This window comes from Desarmillaria tabescens (genome assembly GCF_030435595.1).
Source record: "Desarmillaria tabescens strain CCBAS 213 chromosome Unknown EV420scaffold_19, whole genome shotgun sequence".
In the NCBI taxonomy this organism is placed as follows: Eukaryota; Fungi; Basidiomycota; class Agaricomycetes; order Agaricales; family Physalacriaceae; genus Desarmillaria; species Desarmillaria tabescens.
The window spans coordinates 278,219-294,674 of record NW_026848318.1 but is presented as its reverse complement, the minus strand read 5'-3'; the positions used below and the strand labels follow the sequence as shown (position 1 = coordinate 294,674).

Below are 16,456 nucleotides of genomic sequence, written 5' to 3'. Positions count from 1 at the left end.
CTGCTATACGAGGTGCATAGAATTACGTAGGTACCTTGTAGAGCCATGCGCATGTATAACGGTATGGCTTGCATGATTCGCATGGTGCCACACGTACCATACGGATGTTAACTTACTGATGCATCCTTCGACAAGGCATAGAAACGGCGCATATGCGCGGCATAGAAGCGCTCCCTATCCTGACGATATCTCGATATCTGAAATGCCAAGGCAGGCTCTGTTTCGGCAATTGCTCCCTCTCGGCGACGGAGATATGTATCTTCGATGTGCATATAGGTAATTACTCGCTGAATCTCGATGTTGAGGCGCTTGATTTCCTCCTTTGCCCGACAGATCTTGAAGTATGTATCCATCGCTTGGCGTCCTGCTGGAGTGGCCCACTTGCGCTCGCTCATGTCCTGCCGAACGTCTCGGAGTAGGTCGAAATCAGCTAGAAAAGCATACTCGACGACTCGTTCCCACTTCAGCGGAGGTCTTGGGGGGATAAGGGTTGCTGCCGCTACATTATATTGGGTGAGGGCGGTCCGTATGGCTTGTGATCGTGCCTTGAGAGCCTTTCCTATGTGTTTTCGCATTTTATATCCTATATACTGGGGTTAATATGCTGTTTCTAGTGAGACCGATCAACTTACCAGTATGGGACATATTCATCTTCGTTAGCTCAAAGATGCGTGCGACTATTAAGCCCTCCAGTCGATCCAGGCATCGCCGGTAAGTCCTCACGGCGACCCTCTGCTCGTTCTCTCTCCACTTTTCCGAGCCGACGATCCAGCGGTCCTCAGGGGAGATGTTCAGTGAGCGCTCGAGGTCCTGCACCCTCTCCAGCTCTTGAGATCTCCTTTCGAGAAGATGTCTTTGTGCTGTCTCCATCTTGCGGGTGTCGTCTCGTGGTTGTGGCTGTGTATCGGTCATCGTGTTAACGAACACTACTCTCCGGCTAGCAGCAACCTTTGATCTGTTTGAGGTCAGCTACAAAGAGTTTGTTGAAGGGGATGTAGCTTACTCTACATCATAATAATGGATGAGCCTTGTATAATATTCCATCTCGATGGTTTCTTCTGGCAGTTCACGCTGTAAACCTGAGAGGTAAGCTTCCTCCTCCGAAAGCCACGCTTCAAATTCCTTTTCATCGGTCACTCCAAGCTCCTGCATAGAATTTTGTAATGCTGGATAGTCGTCTATGATATCCAGAGCTTGTCTGTAATTGTTGCACAAAAACGAACCTACTTATATGTCAGCCCAGGTCTACAGTCTACATGAATGCTTACTGAGATGCTCGAAGGAGTCCAAACGATCGACATGCTTCAGATACCAGGTAATGCGTTGGCGACGATGGAAGCGACTGGCATATCGAATACCCCTGGCAAGACCATTTGACTTGGAAAAAAAACGCTCTAGGGTCTCGAGATCTTCGAGACCTAAGCCCATGAGATATGTACCGAGATGTCGAAGCTGACACAGACGGTTGTGTGCATGGCCATGGAATAATCCAACCAATACATGAAACCTCTTGATTTTTGCTAACTCGCCAAGTGGGGATCGGTTTATCGTACCGCCAAACTTGCAGCCAATGTCGTATCCGATGCCCAGGCGATCTCCGAAGACTTCCAAGAGCCTCCCAACAATAGCTAATGGATATTTTGCTCTGAAAACAATCAGTTGCGAGGTAAAAATCAGCGCAAGAGATCTTACTGCTCTCCACTTTTCACCATGTCTGCCCCAAGGAGAACAGACCCATGATGGCATAATGACAGAAAAAAGCCAGTCTCTTCAAAGACTCCCCACATCTTGGAGGTCCGATCGTCAGACATATTTTTCCATCGTTCTTCGCATGGCAATGCACTCGCCATGTCCACTGCTTCTACATCACCTATGGCCTCCTTGGACCAGCGATCAACCTCCGTCCTTGGTAAAATATATCCGCCGCCACCATCGCGTAAGTCATCTCGTTCAATGCTGACCCGGTTACCCTCTAGTGTATCCACCACCTTGCTCCGTGGGACACGTTTGAGTGAGTCGTTACCGTCCATAGCTCCAAACATACTAAACTCCAGCTGCTCCTCACCCTCAAGTTCAAACATGCATGCGGCGCAACAGTTCTTGAGCCGCCAGTCCGGGTGTGAACGACCAAGCTCTCTCAGTACTCGCCGCTCCACGTTTTCCAAAATTGCGATGAATACATCGTAGCAGATGCTGAATTGTTCCTTTAGACTGCTTGCAATCGGGAAAGAATGAAGATCGCATAATGTTCGTACGAAGCCTTGAATCGACAACTGAGGACAGCGAAGGATGGCCGTGTGGAAGATTTCCATGACCCGAAAGGTCACCACCAGTCCAGGCCACTTTGGTGCACAAGGGATCATGCCATTGCGAACTAAACTTTCAATTGAAAGATTACTATTGGGCATACAAAAACGTCCTAGAAAATAACAGTCAGTAATCATCGAGTAGTGGTATTTTTGCAAACGTACTGAATATATCAATAACCCAGATACCATCAGAGGATTGGCCTCCCTCCTCTGCCAACGGTGATTTATCTGCATCTCGCACTAAGACCCAGTCCATATATGCATCTGTCATCGGTTCCAGCAACATCTTGAAGGCGTCGACGTGCTGTTGCGTACGATTGCGGTGCTTGCGGACATCTCGCCACCGTCTGTTATGCGGATATTGAGTGTAAAAAGGTGGATGTTCAGATCTAACGCACCTTTGCCGTTTCTTCCATTTTTCTGTCAGCTTCTCTCAAAGATCTCTCGCTAGCTCAAACTCCCTGCCTTCATGGCTGATCTCCATAGTTTCATCCCCACGCAATATCCCGTTCATCCTGGCTACATCTTCTATATCCTGCCAGGAGTTCGAGTCGTAGTCTTCGTCATCTTCGGGGTGGTCTGAGGCCGCTGATAACTGGATCTTCTGGCTCTGAATTTCAGCCAGCTGCTCTGGCGTCAAATCTGAGTAAAATCTGATGAGTTACATTGTGGCACAGACAAGTCTACTATCAAATCCCACTTTTTAGATGCTCTTTCTCAGCTGCTTTTGCAGCACGGGTGCATTTTTCAACAGCCTTGCAGGAGTGGAGGACACTTTTCGTTCGATTCCCTCGGATTGAAACAGGAAGCCGTATCTTTGAGGAAGAACTGGAGGCACAGTGAAGGCCCATGATGAGGGCCAGTTGACTAGTCGATGCGTTGTGATGAGGGAGAAATAGAATGAAGTCAATGACCACGTGATGATTTCCTCACACCGGATCCCGTTCCGGTTCCCAGTGACTGAGCCCATCATCAACTCAAACTCTTCGTTCAACGTGTTCAGTGTCATAATTACTATCTGTATTCTTGTATTCTGAATCTTTATGAGTGTATCTATGATTTAAATGAGTAGCAATATTTTCCTGCATTTGAGTATTCAATGAGACAGAAATTTAGGTTGGACTTCTAGATCACGTATTTAGTTCGATGTCACATCAACCTCTCACTCTCATCCCATCAACTTGTTCATCTTATTGCGACTTCCTCATCCCTCGGCTACCCTTCAAACTTCGCACAAGAACCACCATCAATTGTTCCAGTAAATAGAAACTGGTTGCATAGTAATAACTGGCTTATTCCGCTACCTAGGTATGGGCAGTCGTTAACTCGCCACGTAAGACAACAAACCTCAAGGCAATCGCATTTGACATCCTCAACTGCTGTTAATAACTCAGTATAAGCCCATGGGTGACAATGAGAAGCGGCGACAGTCTCGGAAGGAATATGAGAACAGGTGCGTGTGCACAGATGCCCAACGAAGCTCTTCAAGTTTTCACCACTCCATTCAATCAGAAACAAGGATTCATGAAGAGAACAGGCACGTGAGGCAATGAGACGGTGATTACCTACTTTCTTGCGGGTGTAGTAGTTTAAAATACCTTTTTCCAGGCGCAGAGAGCGTGTTAAAGCAATGCCGCTCGCAGACCAAGAGTCTGTCAAGGCACGACAACGTGCCACGCAAGCGAAGTATCGAAAGGCGTACATAGCTATTCTGTCTGGAGGTTACTCTCAACTGACTGTTTGTTTCATTAGTAATCAAGAAAAACTTCGACTGAAAGCTGACTCTCGGCGATGGATGTGAGTTTTGAATAATCACATATCTAGCTTCAAAGACTGACGGAGGATCGGAACACCTTTAGGCTATTCATGGAACAATACGAGGATGATCCAGGCAAAATGCCTGATGACTGCATTCACAGACGAGGCCATCTGTACCACCCTGAGGACTATCCACTTGAACTTCAACCTGAGGGATCGCAGGATGCATAGTTGGGTTGTTCGCAAAATGAAGCAAGTTTCTGTAATTTTCAGTAGTCATATATTGTACGAGTTGCATTGAATCGCGTTATCAATAAGTAAGAGAAGCACTAGAAACTACATGTTTACATGGTGACCGTGTCGACGAGAATACCCTTGAATACCACGTGATGGCGATTGATAATCATCACTCCCGACCTCCTGCCATGATGGCCTTGTCCTTCAATCTCCCATGTAGTCACCGGTTCTGGTAGCAGCAAGAGAATTTGTAAGTACTCCTGCTAGTTAGTGCACACAAGACAGAAACCTTTGGTTTTGGTCTATTTCATAGAATATCGTTGAATTTCAAACCACGCAATCAGGCATCGTTGTTTTTCTAACAAGGTGACGCGTTTACGTGCCGGTCATGTGCCTTTGTTGAGTTCAGCTCATGGAATTTTGTCCTTGGAAATACCTGTGTTTTGTGTCAAACATCCATGGACTCCGATTTTTCTGACTTCACTCACCATTTACCGCTCCATTCCTTGACAAACCAAGAACTCAGTCACTCCGACTATTCTCTTATGGCTCTGCTTCACTCAGATGACTACGACCTCCACAGTCTGGGCTACAGTGATCCCACCCTAGGATTCAATCTCCCTCAACTTCCAAGTCATGCATCGCTTACCTCAACTTCGAACGACCAACGCAGTCTGCCGCAGGCAGAGAACTCAAATCTAAGTCTTGGTTTTCCCATAGGAGGTGGCATCATTGACTCCTCATTTTCTACGGTCTGTCTCCTATACTCGGTTGAAGAATAGAGACTTATTGACGACTGCTACAGATAAACACGAATTTTTATGCTACTCGACATGCTGAGGACTTGAATGGATGGGAAATCTGTTCAACAGCAGCACATGACAATACATCGATGATAGGCAACTTCAACGACCCAGGGCCTTCGATTTCAAGACCTATTTGCCCACGAGATCCAGTTCAAGTGCCAGCATCGAAATTCATCACTTATGATCCCGCAAAGGAGAAATCCACTACACGAGGTGATAAAGGTAAACATTCAAACAAGCCAGTTGCACCATGGTCCATTCCTGCTTCATCGAACTTGCTGATTCCTTCTCATCGTGACGTACTGGAAGCGGCGATAACAGCACCTGTGCCATCGATGATGCAGCCAGTGTCTTTGACTTCTACTGCTGAAGACTTGTCGTTGTCTCAAGAGTCTTCCTCTATAGTCTCTCCTACCTTCGCTGTCGGTGCCAGGCCTGGTCCAAATGACATGCTTATCCCGACACCAATCGATGCAACTGCGCATTCCAGAATGGCCAACGAGGAACGACATTCACTGTCGGACGATTCACAAGCCAGGGCGGAATCTCCAGAACCGAATACCTTAGAAGATGACATCAAAGACCGCTGGAAGACATGGGCAGGTCGTAATCCTACAAAGGCCAAGATTCCTATACCGCAAAGAAAGGTTCGGAAGGGCCATAATAACGAGGCGAGGAAGATACGTGAGAGCGAACAGCAGGCAAAGAGAGAGGCCATGGCGAAGGAGATCGAAGAAATTCAGGAGCAGTATTATGAACAGCTCCGAGAGGTAGGGACGAAGTACGGGCGATCCTTTGAGACGGTCGTGAATTATGTCTCCTACTCTTCAAGGTACAAGAAGCAACGTGCGCCCTCTCTATACCTTGCCAAAGTCTCGGCAAAGGCTGAAGAAATCAACAAAGGTAAGCTAGAGCCTATAGACTATTTCTCATAACTGAATACTACTGAATACGCTCACTTCAGATAAGCCAATCGGTGATAGAGTTCATTTGGATGAGATTCGGAAGATGGTCAAAGATGAGGAGGACGCCTCGGATTATGAAGGTATGACAAAGGACGAGGAGAAGGCCCTATTGGACCGTCTGCTGGAAAAAAGGACCATCAAAGTTCAAGGGGCACGAAGGAGTAATGAAGGAGCAGCCGTAGACTGCAGGCAAGTTATCAACAGTGTAAATTGTGAGGTAGGGGTTCTCTAGTACATATCAAAACTGTCGTATCCGACTCGTATTCATGCATAGTACTGAAACTCTCCGTAGATCGAAGGATTGGCTCACCGGACAGGTGCCCAGTTTGTGGGATTCATGTCGCGTAGCGATATTCATGACACCTTTCAACCAACCCTTGTAAGTGATTCACCAGCTTCACTGACATTCTTCAAGCGCATCGTCGGGATGAGCGCCGAAGAAATTCTTGTGAAGTTTGAACAATTCTGTTGCGCACAGAGTTTGAGTACGTCCTTCGCTTCACTATCTGTAATAAGCTACATCTCATGCAAACTCTATAGACATGAATGACAGAGAGGATTCGAAGGATGTACGAGTGCAGTGCACGGACTTGATCTTACAGGGACTGCATACGTTTCGCTACTCAGTGATTGCATATTTAGTGCTAATGAGACCGCATTTACTTAGGAAATATCACAGGCGAAAAGAATCTACGAATGAACTATGTCAACTACGAAACGGACATCGTTGCTCGTCACCATGTCAAGATCGATGGCTGGCCGATTGGTATCAAGTTCGAGAGTCTATCTAACCTCAAGAACCTGCAAGATCTGAGACGACTCCGCGATGCGCTCAAGACGACAGCATGTAAATGGGTTTCAATGAGCCAAGCACAGATTGACAGACATGCAAAAGAACTCGAACGTTGCGAGGAAGCCGGAGAGATAATCAAGAAAAAGAGGCAGGAACGCTCAGATGCTCATACCACCAAACCCAAGAACGCTGCAAAGAGGAAAAAACGAACCCGAAACATGGACAACAACAGCAAAAGCGACGAGCACGAAGAGCGGGAGGACAGCAACGGCGACGGCGAAGAAAGTAATAGTGAGAATCGGATGCTACCTCGCAAACACCCATGGCGGTCTTCCAAGGAGAATGTCGCCTTCAGAAGCTGTTCAGTCATCGATGAAGATAGTACTTAAGAATATATTTATGGCGCCTTTCCCACTGTAGCTCATTGTAAATCTCGTGATACATGTATGAGTGGCAATAAACACATCTCAAATATTTATTTCCCATTTTTCTGGATTTTTTAAGTCACAAATGCGCCCAGCAGATGCGACGCGACGCCAAAGAGGCGGGATGCGCATCTGGGCCGACGAAATTGTTGTACGGGATGGCGGATCCAGAAGCCAATAGGCGGGAGCTGCTGCCGATAGATAATGCCATCGATAGTACTATTTCTGCCTTAAAGGTGGGGCACTATTCGAGTGCTATTGAGGTGTAGGGTACTACAATGAAAATCACTATAATAATTGCGTGCCCCTGACTACGGTGATACCTATTATATCAGTTGCTATGCGGGTCGATCAGGTGATCCACACTTAAGGGCCTGGAAAACGGAACAAACAGGGCATGGGGTGGCAGTTGAAGAAGGGGGACTTGAAGCAATCAAAGTTCATGCTGTCTGCTGTTCAGAATATCTCGGGGCGTATAGAGGAGTTAGGATGTCCGTGTTATCTTTCAGGTCCAAAGGACATATCCTGGTTCATCCTGGGCGCTCCTGTAATACCAGTGGTAAGAAAGCCTTGTCCTCCTACAACTGCCATTTCATGCTAACATGATATATACCACTCTTGTAGACTGACATTTGGTTCTCCGTCGACCTTAGCGATGGGATGACACTAGACGACCTATTCCAAAAACTCAAAGTCGTAAAATGAAGCAACAACACGTTCAATTACATCGATGAAAAGTCCCAACGGATCTGCAAAATCCTCATCGAGCAGGCCCCACCCCCCGAAAGCCTCGGTCTACACCCGGCATTGGCGTACGGTTTAACAAAAGATGGGATACCTATCTACAACCCCGGGCACACCCTCTTCTCCCACTTTACGCAGCCACGTTTGCGGAACGCGATCTTGGCCGACTACGGGCTCCCGGAACGAACGTACGAGCAGATCGTCCCTGTGCTGAAGGATCTTTCAAAGGTAAGTGTGGATCTTCGGAAGGCGTTTCTGGATGGAGAGGAAAGGGATCAGCTCGATGAGTTGGTGAAGGCTGTATGTGGCGTGCATGCGGAGTTGAAGGGGGTGTTTGCGAACCTTGGGTGGTTTGTGATACGTGAAGAAACAAAGGCGGTCGTCAATCCAGCGCTGCCCTCACTGGCACAGCAACAAGAGGATAATCCAAGGGATGATATAGTATTCGAGGCCACGACAATGCCGATGAAGGTGCTCTCCGAAAGTGGTTATCATTGCGTCGTCTCTGGTATGATGGCATCGTATCTTCAGGCTAACGATGCGGAATTACTGTTGCCCGAAGTGAGTTCTGTAAAAGAAATTTCGTCCAGAGATGCTGAACTTTTTTTTCTCCCCCTAGTCAACGGAAATCGCTGTATTCTCTCACGACGATGTCAAAGTCATCCGGAGTCTCCTATCGAAGCATTCTCTGTTCTACACCGGAAGGATAAAAGTCCCAGGATTAGAGACGAAATCGCAGGTCCTCTTTTATAGAGTCCATGGACGCGGCAGGGGAGCGCGGAAATGGACGTTGTGCAAGTGTTTCGGCTTGAAAACGACGGTTTGCAATAAGTATCCAGAAGCTAGGAAGATCCAGCGTATCTTTATCTGAGCTGTAAGAGTCCACCTGATCCGTCAAAGCTTATTAATAGCACGTCAGCCGCGGTACGATGAGCATACATACTCGCTGTTCACAGCATTTGCCTAAGCATTCTTTCTCGAGGTTAGTCAATATACATATTGATATAGGTGTTTCGGCATATGAGGGCTTGTGCACCACTACTTACTATTACATCACAATACAAAACGAACCCTGCCGTTCGCGATTCATACGCCGCTGCCGCTCCTGCTCTAGTTGTCGGCGAACCTCCACTTCACGTAGGAGCCTCGCTTGTTCACCGTAATCAGCAGCCCGGAAGGGGTCGACGAGTACATGGTTATTAGCGTTGGGAGTGGGATTGGTAGTATAGAATCCCCCATGCTCGGTACCCATATGGGGGTAGATGTCATGTTCCGGAAATACTCCCATGCAGTGCCAGCAAATGTGGGACCCGCAGCTGAAACGTAGTTGTCAGTCAAAGCTTGGGCATCATAGAATTTCGGAGCACGAACAGCGGGCACTTTATGTGGTTACAACCGGCAATCTTCTCTAGTAGGCACGAACACGTTGGACATTTCTTGATTCCGTTCTGTTGCATGATCCATGCCTCGCTTAACCTCTCCTGCTCAGCTGCAGTGTTAGAATTTCGAGCCTCTTCACAGCTTTTCCCTATGTGCGAATCCTCACCACAGGATGAGCATATTTCGGAGAAGCACGACGGACAGCGCAAAAGAGATGCAGATTTCGACTTGCGATAGATCTGGGTGCAATCTGGTGTCTTGCAGTAGCCAAAAACCTGAGGCTGCTTGTCGATGTATGAAGTGAACACCGTTTCCAGGAGATGTTCGAAAAAGCTTTGAGGCAAGAACTTCTGGATGACAGGAATGGATATCGGAGCGCCACAGGTCGCGTCGTTACCCATGCACACTAAAGGGAATATACCTGTCTCCGCTGCGGACGTTAAGAAATGCCGGATGCATGCGGTACAGTAGACATGCCGACAGACTAGCTGGAACGGCGCGGAGGCCTCATCATAACAGACAGGACAGGTATGAGTTCCCGGAGCAACTTGGACGACAACCATCTTTAGAGACTCAGCGATGTGGTTGTTCAGGTGGAGCCTGACTTCTTCGCCACCTCGGATGGTGATTCTGGCTAAGCGGATATCAAGGGTAACGCAGTCGTCTCCGAATACGTCCTTCATCGCACTAAGACCAGTACGGAGGAAGTATCCCACCGATCGACGCTCCAACTTTACTGAAAACTGCAGCGACATAAGACGGTCGAGTTCTTCCTTCAGGATCGTCTTGGCTTGTGCGATGGCTACAGAATTTCCGTACAGTTTAATTGCATGCTTCCTGAAATCTGCTCGCATAAAAGCGCCCACATCCGTAATCCTCTTCGTCAGTTCAGCTGGCGGTCGTACAAGATGTTGGTGCCATTGGTCTGACTGTTCACCAGCTGCGAGACTCTCGACACGTACTTTGAGAGCACCGACAGCTGCTCTGACAGCTCCCGACACCTGAATGCTGTAGTCCCCTCGAGACATTTGACGAATAAAGAGTTCACATGCTTTATGATCTTTGATACTCTGCCGTAATTCCGTCCAAAGGCTAGCTTGGGCAAGATACTGTTCTGGTGGGATGATAATGGTGTAGAGCTCCTGTGGTGGTAGTTTGAACCAGAACATAGAATCATCAATGAAATCAAAACGTCGGTTGATCAAGGCATCTTGGACTTTTTTGGCGCTTTCCCAGCTTTCGAAGCGAACGCGTACGGAGAAGATTCCAGCTCCAGTGTCGCCTCGGGAGGCTACATTGAATGACTGAACCTCAACACCATCGATGTAATCGATTTGCGATCGTAGCCGAAAGGAGGCGATATCGACGTCGAAGCTGTGGGATTTGAGAAGCCTGACATCCTCACCACTGTATTGAATGAAGTCGTATATCAAAGTGGGAGAATTATCAGGAGGGAGATTGGAAACCTTGATGGTATTCCGTCGGAAACTGGGAACGTATCGGCCTGGAGGTGGTTGGTTCATCTCGACCTTCACCCTCCTGCCGGAACAAATGCGACCATTTAGTTCCACCACCTTTGAACGACAAGTCGCCGCGTCTGGATACTCGACGATATAAGTCGCAGACGGAGCACGGCAGGAGATAGTGAGAACATTCTCATCCCCAGGCGCCAAGGCACCCATACCACCAGGCTGATTGAATACGCCAATTTCAAATTCCAGTCTTTCGTCTCTGAATTCCATCCCTTCAAGCGCTGCGGCCAACGTCTGCGCGACTGCAACAGATGTGACGACATTGACATCCTGCCTCCCGTAGCCGGTACTGTGTACGGATACGACGTGGAACTCGGACACATCGAGGCCTTGCTGAGTGAAGAGATCCCCGATTTCATTCGGGCGGGCATCGCGAGGAATATTCCTTGACTCGGATCCTGCAAGAGTCGAAGCCGGCGATTATATTCTGAATGGCGAGGCCGGAGCTGAAGGTAACGATGGACCCGAAGACGATACACTGGTGGGTCCGCTTGGCATCTATTGTGCGCTGTTCTTCATCAATTCGACGCTGTTCTTCTTCCTGACGGAGACGGGTTTCCTCTCGTTGGCGCCGCTCTTCATCTTTTTTCCTCTGGGCTTCCTCTTGGCGCAGTCGTTCATTTTCCTTTCTAACTTCTTCGGCTTTCGCTTCAGCTACTTTGACATGATTTTCTCTATCGAGGCGGCGCTGTCTGGAAAAGCCTAGGGCCTGTGTTAAATGTTAGTGGTTAGGTTATAGTCTCAAAGGGAATGGTGTACGTTAACATCGTGGGCGAACCGACACGTCTCCCCTCTGGTGCAAGTTCCTTTCATCCACGCATAGCATGGATTTTTGTTCGCCTGTGGAAGAGGAACAGCTGAAAACAATGGTGTGCGATTTTCTCCTTCTGGCATCTGATTCTCTCCAACCGATTCGTATCTCATCTTGAAATCGTTGATTAGTTGATCAACATCAAAACGCGATTGAGAATGAGAAGACGACCCACTTTCGGACCATGCTCAAATCTGCATGCCTCTCCTTTGGCACAGCTTCCCTTCTGCCATGAGAAACACACGCGGCTCTTTGAGTTGTTAACGGCTCGGTGATCACGAGGCTCTTGAGACGAGTCCGTATTAGCTTGACCACTAACAGCATCAATGGCTGTATTCGTGTGACGATGGTCAACCGGCTCAGCAATACTTGACCGTCCACCTTTCTTACGGCTTTGAGCCCGCTTCTTGTTCGGATTCTGTCCTTGATTCTTGTTGGTTTCCTGTTTGGTTGCATCAATACGAGTCATAGTGCAATTGTTGGTCACCAAGACGTACAGATACAGGGTTTGGGTGCTGGTTCTTACATCCTGAGCCATATTTGCAGCTGCCCTGTTGGTAGAAACGGCATATAGGAGCATTTGGACTCGTGGTCGACATGAGTGTACAGAGCAAGATCGATGGAAGCAATTAGACGCCCGGGTGGGCATGCGTAGATAAGGTTAGATCCACCTGACTGCACTGAGGATTTAATGTGAACGAGGAATAATAGTATCGCCGTGCAGGTCTGGTTGGGTTCTGTTTGATCAGTAGGCTCTTGTGTGTCCCTGCAGCACAGCTTGGATGATCTCTGTGCAATCAGATCAAGGAAGCTGGACACCTCAGAATTCGGAAGATCGTCAGGTCTATGTTTATGAGTGGAATGGGTCAAGCCTTGGTGATTTAGCAGATGATGTGGTATGCATTGAGGCAGTATAATGGTACAGATAGCCTAGGAATGAAATTGTTAGATGCTGGTCTATCATGAAGGAATGAGTGGGTCACTCACAGCGTACATACATGCAGCGACAAGTCGACACGTCGTCATGATTTTGCAGCGTTTTTCGCTTCTGCTTGTAGTTTGGACTGCATGACGTTCAAAAGATATGTCATATTCTCCCGCTTTTTGCCAATGGTATCCTCGAGGACAACGAGGTTAGTATTCAAGTATTCCACCTTGTCAGAATAATGTTTCACAGCCTCAACCCGCGACTAAACAGCATCGTGAGTTTCTACACAGACCGATATGACACAGAAGCGTACCTTCTGCACATAATATCCGGTCCCAACATCAACTATGACACTCTCAGTGTCGCATATTTTACCAGGAACGTAGAGAGAGTTCGTCAAAGGCACTAGTATAGTGTTATCTAGACCGAGTCCCGCGTCAATCCCACAGAAGAACGAGGAGACGCCCATACCTTTATTCTGAGGCTTTAGGTCGCCGATGTTTTCAATGCAAGTCTTGAATTTCACTTGCGCTTGCTTCAGCTGGGCGAAAGAGCTGGTAAGGTGGCCGAGTTCCTACAAATTCAGTGTTAGGGCAACCTTGCAAGTTAGTAACTTTTTCCCTGACCTCTTCAAGCTGCTTCCGTACATCACCCAGCTGGTTAAGATACAAATCCGCGACATTTACTTGCTGAGCTTCGGACACATTGGATGGGAATCAAGGAGGAACAGCGCGTCGTCGTTTGAAGGTAAGATGTAATCGGCTATGATTTTTGCGCTGAATTTCTCGATCACATCTCCAAATCGGGCATATTATGACGAAACCACTGTCAATTGTTTTATTTTCACCCCTAAATTAATCTCTCTCTTCCTCCGCTGCTTATTTATTCTCGTCGTCGTCGTCGTTTGCGTAGTCACCATTATCGAGGACCTCAATGTCCGAGCTGAGATGCCCTCAGGATATAGGTGCAACGTTATTGATTGGAGCATCAAGGCCAGTGATGGTGCGTGCACAAGACTAGAAAGTGGTCGTCTTCTAATCGCCTGCAAGATGTGTCGCTGGATAGCCTCGAGTTTAGTGCGTTGCCTAGCGGTCTTCATTTGGTAGAGCAGGATGTCATGTACGTTTCCATTTCACTTTCTCGTCGTCATCTACTTATCTCTACTTAGTTACATCACCAAGGATGGGCGGCATGGTGTCTGTGTCTTTCGTCGGAGGAAAACGACCGAGCAGGGACATCGAGGCTTCCGGCTGCCCTCTCTTGGAATTCTGCTAGCCAAATCTGCACGTTCAAAACCGTGGCGGCATCTTTCCGCCCTGAAGGACCTTGTTGCGACTATATATACCCGCTTGGAGATTTCTGAGATCCTTGAGCCCACTGACGAGGACTGGGAACCAGCCCGGGTCTTTTTTGAGGAACACAAGGTCGGGCAAGACGACCTCGGGGGCGCTGGGCAATGGAATGGATGGAGCTACGAGTTTGACGGGGTGCGTTGTTCTACACCGGAAGGATAAAGTCCCAGGATTAGAGACGAAATCGCAGGTCCTCTTTTATAGAGTCCATGGACGCGGCAGGGGAGCGCGGAAATGGACGTTGTGCAAGGTCCATTTCGTCATGGCTCAGGGATGGATATGGTACGAAACAAAGGATGGACTTTCTTTGGTATCGTGATCCACGCTGCTTGTCGATATGCTACAATCGTGGTACGACCATGTGCTCGAGGAGTCTCAGGAGGTGGGCAAGTATGCAGCGTATGTCTTAGCTTTGCTGAAGGCAGTGAGTGAGGAGGAGAATTGTGCGTCATCGTGGGCCAGGGAATTTCTTAAAGATGATTTAAGAAAGGTTCAAGTTGGACTATTTTGTCTGACATTTAAGGAGAGTAAAGACGCTTGGCGCGGGCTTGGATTTAGCATCGTAGAGTTGTATAGTCGATTCTTTACAGTATGATCATCGGAAAGCATAGTCTGTTAACTGGGATTCAGAAGGTAGAAGTGCATTCCCTTGCCAAGTCGTACAAGACGTTACCATCTTCACGGCTCTTTATGCGTGAAAAGGTTCCCTCGCCTTGATGGAAGTCGCCATTTGGAGCGGGTGTCGCGACTCGGAGTTTACCGTTGTACTGGCTGGAGATGATAGTGGGGTTCGAAAGTGTAGTTATTGTATGAAATCTCCAGGACAATGGCCTCTCCGTGACGGTATCCTAGCGAGACGTGGTGGCGGTGAAGGGGAAGACAGAAACAGTTCGGACTCGGGTTAGGGTTTCTCCTTACATACTTCCTGCCATTATCGTTATGCTGTCGTTGTCGCACAACCGCTCTCAGCGAAGATCAGAAAATTGAACGTGTTAGCCATCTCTTGACAGGTCTGACTTAGGCTCTTTTTTATCATACTCTGGGCACTTACGCAGAAGACCAGTTTACACGATTTTCGCGCTTGCAGTGCTAAGTGTCGTACGGACCAAGGCGTCGTTTTTCTATAGCCCACATTCTAGCCACCACCTCCACTGGACTGGGGACGACCTGAAGACACGAAAATCTCCAAGATCATTCTTCCCCGTATTCACAGCCCTATGACACGCGTACGGCTGCCTGCTGGGATGGGTGGCAGAGCACATAGATGCAGGCCCTCAAAGGGGAACCGTGGGACGCTGGTCGTTTTCCGTAGGCGAACGCGTCTCCTTGCCATATTTCCTGGTCCGTTATGTGATAAAGTGAAAATTGCATGGGCCTCTTGAAGACCAGTATCTTCACGGCTCTCTATCCACGAAAAAAACCCTGGAAAGCGTTTAGGGCAGCGACTCAGAGCGAAGAGCTTGAACGTCGTACTGTCAGGAGATGATGGTAAGGTTCGAAGTGTTATTATCCATCGCAGCATGCAATCTCCAGGTCGAGGATGGGGTGGCCCGCTCGTGGCGGTATCCTTGTGAGCTGCGGTGGCGATGAAGGAGAGCGCGAAAACCAGCTCAGACTCAGGTTAGGGTTTCTACTTGCTTCCTGCCATATTCCTGATTCCTCAGTCTCCCGTCGGCTACGTCCTTATCTCTTAGCGAGCATCGAAAAGTTGAACGTGTTGACATTTTAATCACTCTCATCAATCTTCTGTACCTACAACTTCCCAATGGCACGGCTGCCTGCTAGGATGACATACGGCAGAAACGTGCAAGACAGGAAGGAGACTGACTAGGTTGCCGGACCCAATGGTACCAAATAACGTTGAGCAAGGGAGAGACGCCAGGATTTCAGATGCAGGTATGCTGTACATAAACGCCGGTGCTCGAGCTGAACTATCATAGCTGATAGACTCCCGATCTGAAGACACGATTCCTCAAAAATTCCTGCATATAATCGAAGGTCTGCATTGAATATCAGCTCCCGGACAAGACGCTAAAGCACGGCTTGCCTTCTCAGCCTCGACTATGCCATCAATACGGCGTCACCCAACGACGGTTTTGGCATAGCCACCCTCACAAGGTGTCGACCTCCTGCTCTGTGTCGCGATGGAGTATGAAATGTCCACGGTTTGTTTCCTTTCCGCCTTGGTCACTGACGGTGCACTAATCTGCATTTTCGTCAAGGTTTGGAGATGCTGCTAAGGCTTTCATACCGCTCGACTGCGTATTCATATGGCCGGATTTGACGTTACGTTCCCTTTCAGCCACCTCTTCATGTCTTCAATATTTCGCTCCTGTTACCCAACTCTCGCCCAGATACACTCTGTAGACCAATACTCCTGACCACGGTAGGGAGGAGAGAACGTCTTTCAGCGTCT

General features: G+C 48.2%; 6 protein-coding genes across 6 annotated transcripts; 4 read left to right on the top strand and 2 right to left on the bottom strand.

The window, feature by feature from the left end:
• Nucleotides 1-107: 107 nt before the first annotated feature.
• On the bottom strand, nucleotides 108-2,408 carry EV420DRAFT_1270846 (uncharacterized protein; the record flags this gene model as incomplete). The annotated part of the gene is made up of 5 exons (XM_060467599.1): nucleotides 108-583; nucleotides 633-955; nucleotides 1,004-1,223; nucleotides 1,269-1,645; nucleotides 1,693-2,408. 5 exons carry the CDS (start codon nucleotides 2,406-2,408, stop codon nucleotides 108-110), a joined length of 2,112 nt encoding a protein of 703 aa, XP_060330259.1.
• Nucleotides 2,409-3,466: 1,058 nt separating this feature from the next.
• Nucleotides 3,467-4,298, top strand: EV420DRAFT_1748310 (uncharacterized protein; the record flags this gene model as incomplete). Its single annotated transcript, XM_060480233.1, has 4 exons — nucleotides 3,467-3,567; nucleotides 3,618-3,762; nucleotides 3,918-4,106; nucleotides 4,142-4,298. The coding sequence occupies exons 2-4, from the start codon at nucleotides 3,713-3,715 to the stop codon at nucleotides 4,296-4,298; spliced, it is 396 nt and encodes a 131-aa protein (XP_060330258.1). The 5' UTR covers nucleotides 3,467-3,567; nucleotides 3,618-3,712.
• A 1,303-nt stretch (nucleotides 4,299-5,601) lies between these two features.
• EV420DRAFT_1270943 (uncharacterized protein) lies at nucleotides 5,602-7,257 on the top strand (the record flags this gene model as incomplete). The annotated part of the gene is made up of 5 exons (XM_060467609.1): nucleotides 5,602-6,013; nucleotides 6,075-6,292; nucleotides 6,368-6,542; nucleotides 6,592-6,701; nucleotides 6,763-7,257. The coding sequence occupies 5 exons, from the start codon at nucleotides 5,602-5,604 to the stop codon at nucleotides 7,255-7,257; spliced, it is 1,410 nt and encodes a 469-aa protein (XP_060330257.1).
• Nucleotides 7,258-7,668: 411 nt separating this feature from the next.
• EV420DRAFT_1545617 (uncharacterized protein) lies at nucleotides 7,669-9,024 on the top strand. Its single transcript, XM_060473274.1, has 4 exons — nucleotides 7,669-7,852; nucleotides 7,918-7,989; nucleotides 8,032-8,225; nucleotides 8,271-9,024. Exons 1-4 carry the CDS (start codon nucleotides 7,691-7,693, stop codon nucleotides 8,788-8,790), a joined length of 948 nt encoding a protein of 315 aa, XP_060330256.1. The 5' UTR covers nucleotides 7,669-7,690; the 3' UTR covers nucleotides 8,791-9,024.
• Nucleotides 9,025-9,043: 19 nt separating this feature from the next.
• EV420DRAFT_1545614 (uncharacterized protein) lies at nucleotides 9,044-12,415 on the bottom strand. Its single transcript, XM_060473273.1, has 6 exons — nucleotides 12,258-12,415; nucleotides 11,936-12,202; nucleotides 11,709-11,873; nucleotides 11,341-11,658; nucleotides 9,409-11,282; nucleotides 9,044-9,353 (listed from the first exon to the last, which is right to left on the bottom strand). Exons 1-6 carry the CDS (start codon nucleotides 12,357-12,359, stop codon nucleotides 9,086-9,088), a joined length of 2,994 nt encoding a protein of 997 aa, XP_060330255.1. The 5' UTR covers nucleotides 12,360-12,415; the 3' UTR covers nucleotides 9,044-9,085.
• Nucleotides 12,416-13,635: 1,220 nt separating this feature from the next.
• On the top strand, nucleotides 13,636-14,202 carry EV420DRAFT_1643318 (uncharacterized protein; the record flags this gene model as incomplete). The annotated part of the gene is made up of 3 exons (XM_060477485.1): nucleotides 13,636-13,690; nucleotides 13,738-13,807; nucleotides 13,857-14,202. 3 exons carry the CDS (start codon nucleotides 13,636-13,638, stop codon nucleotides 14,200-14,202), a joined length of 471 nt encoding a protein of 156 aa, XP_060330254.1.
• Between the last annotated feature and the right edge of the window lie 2,254 nt (nucleotides 14,203-16,456).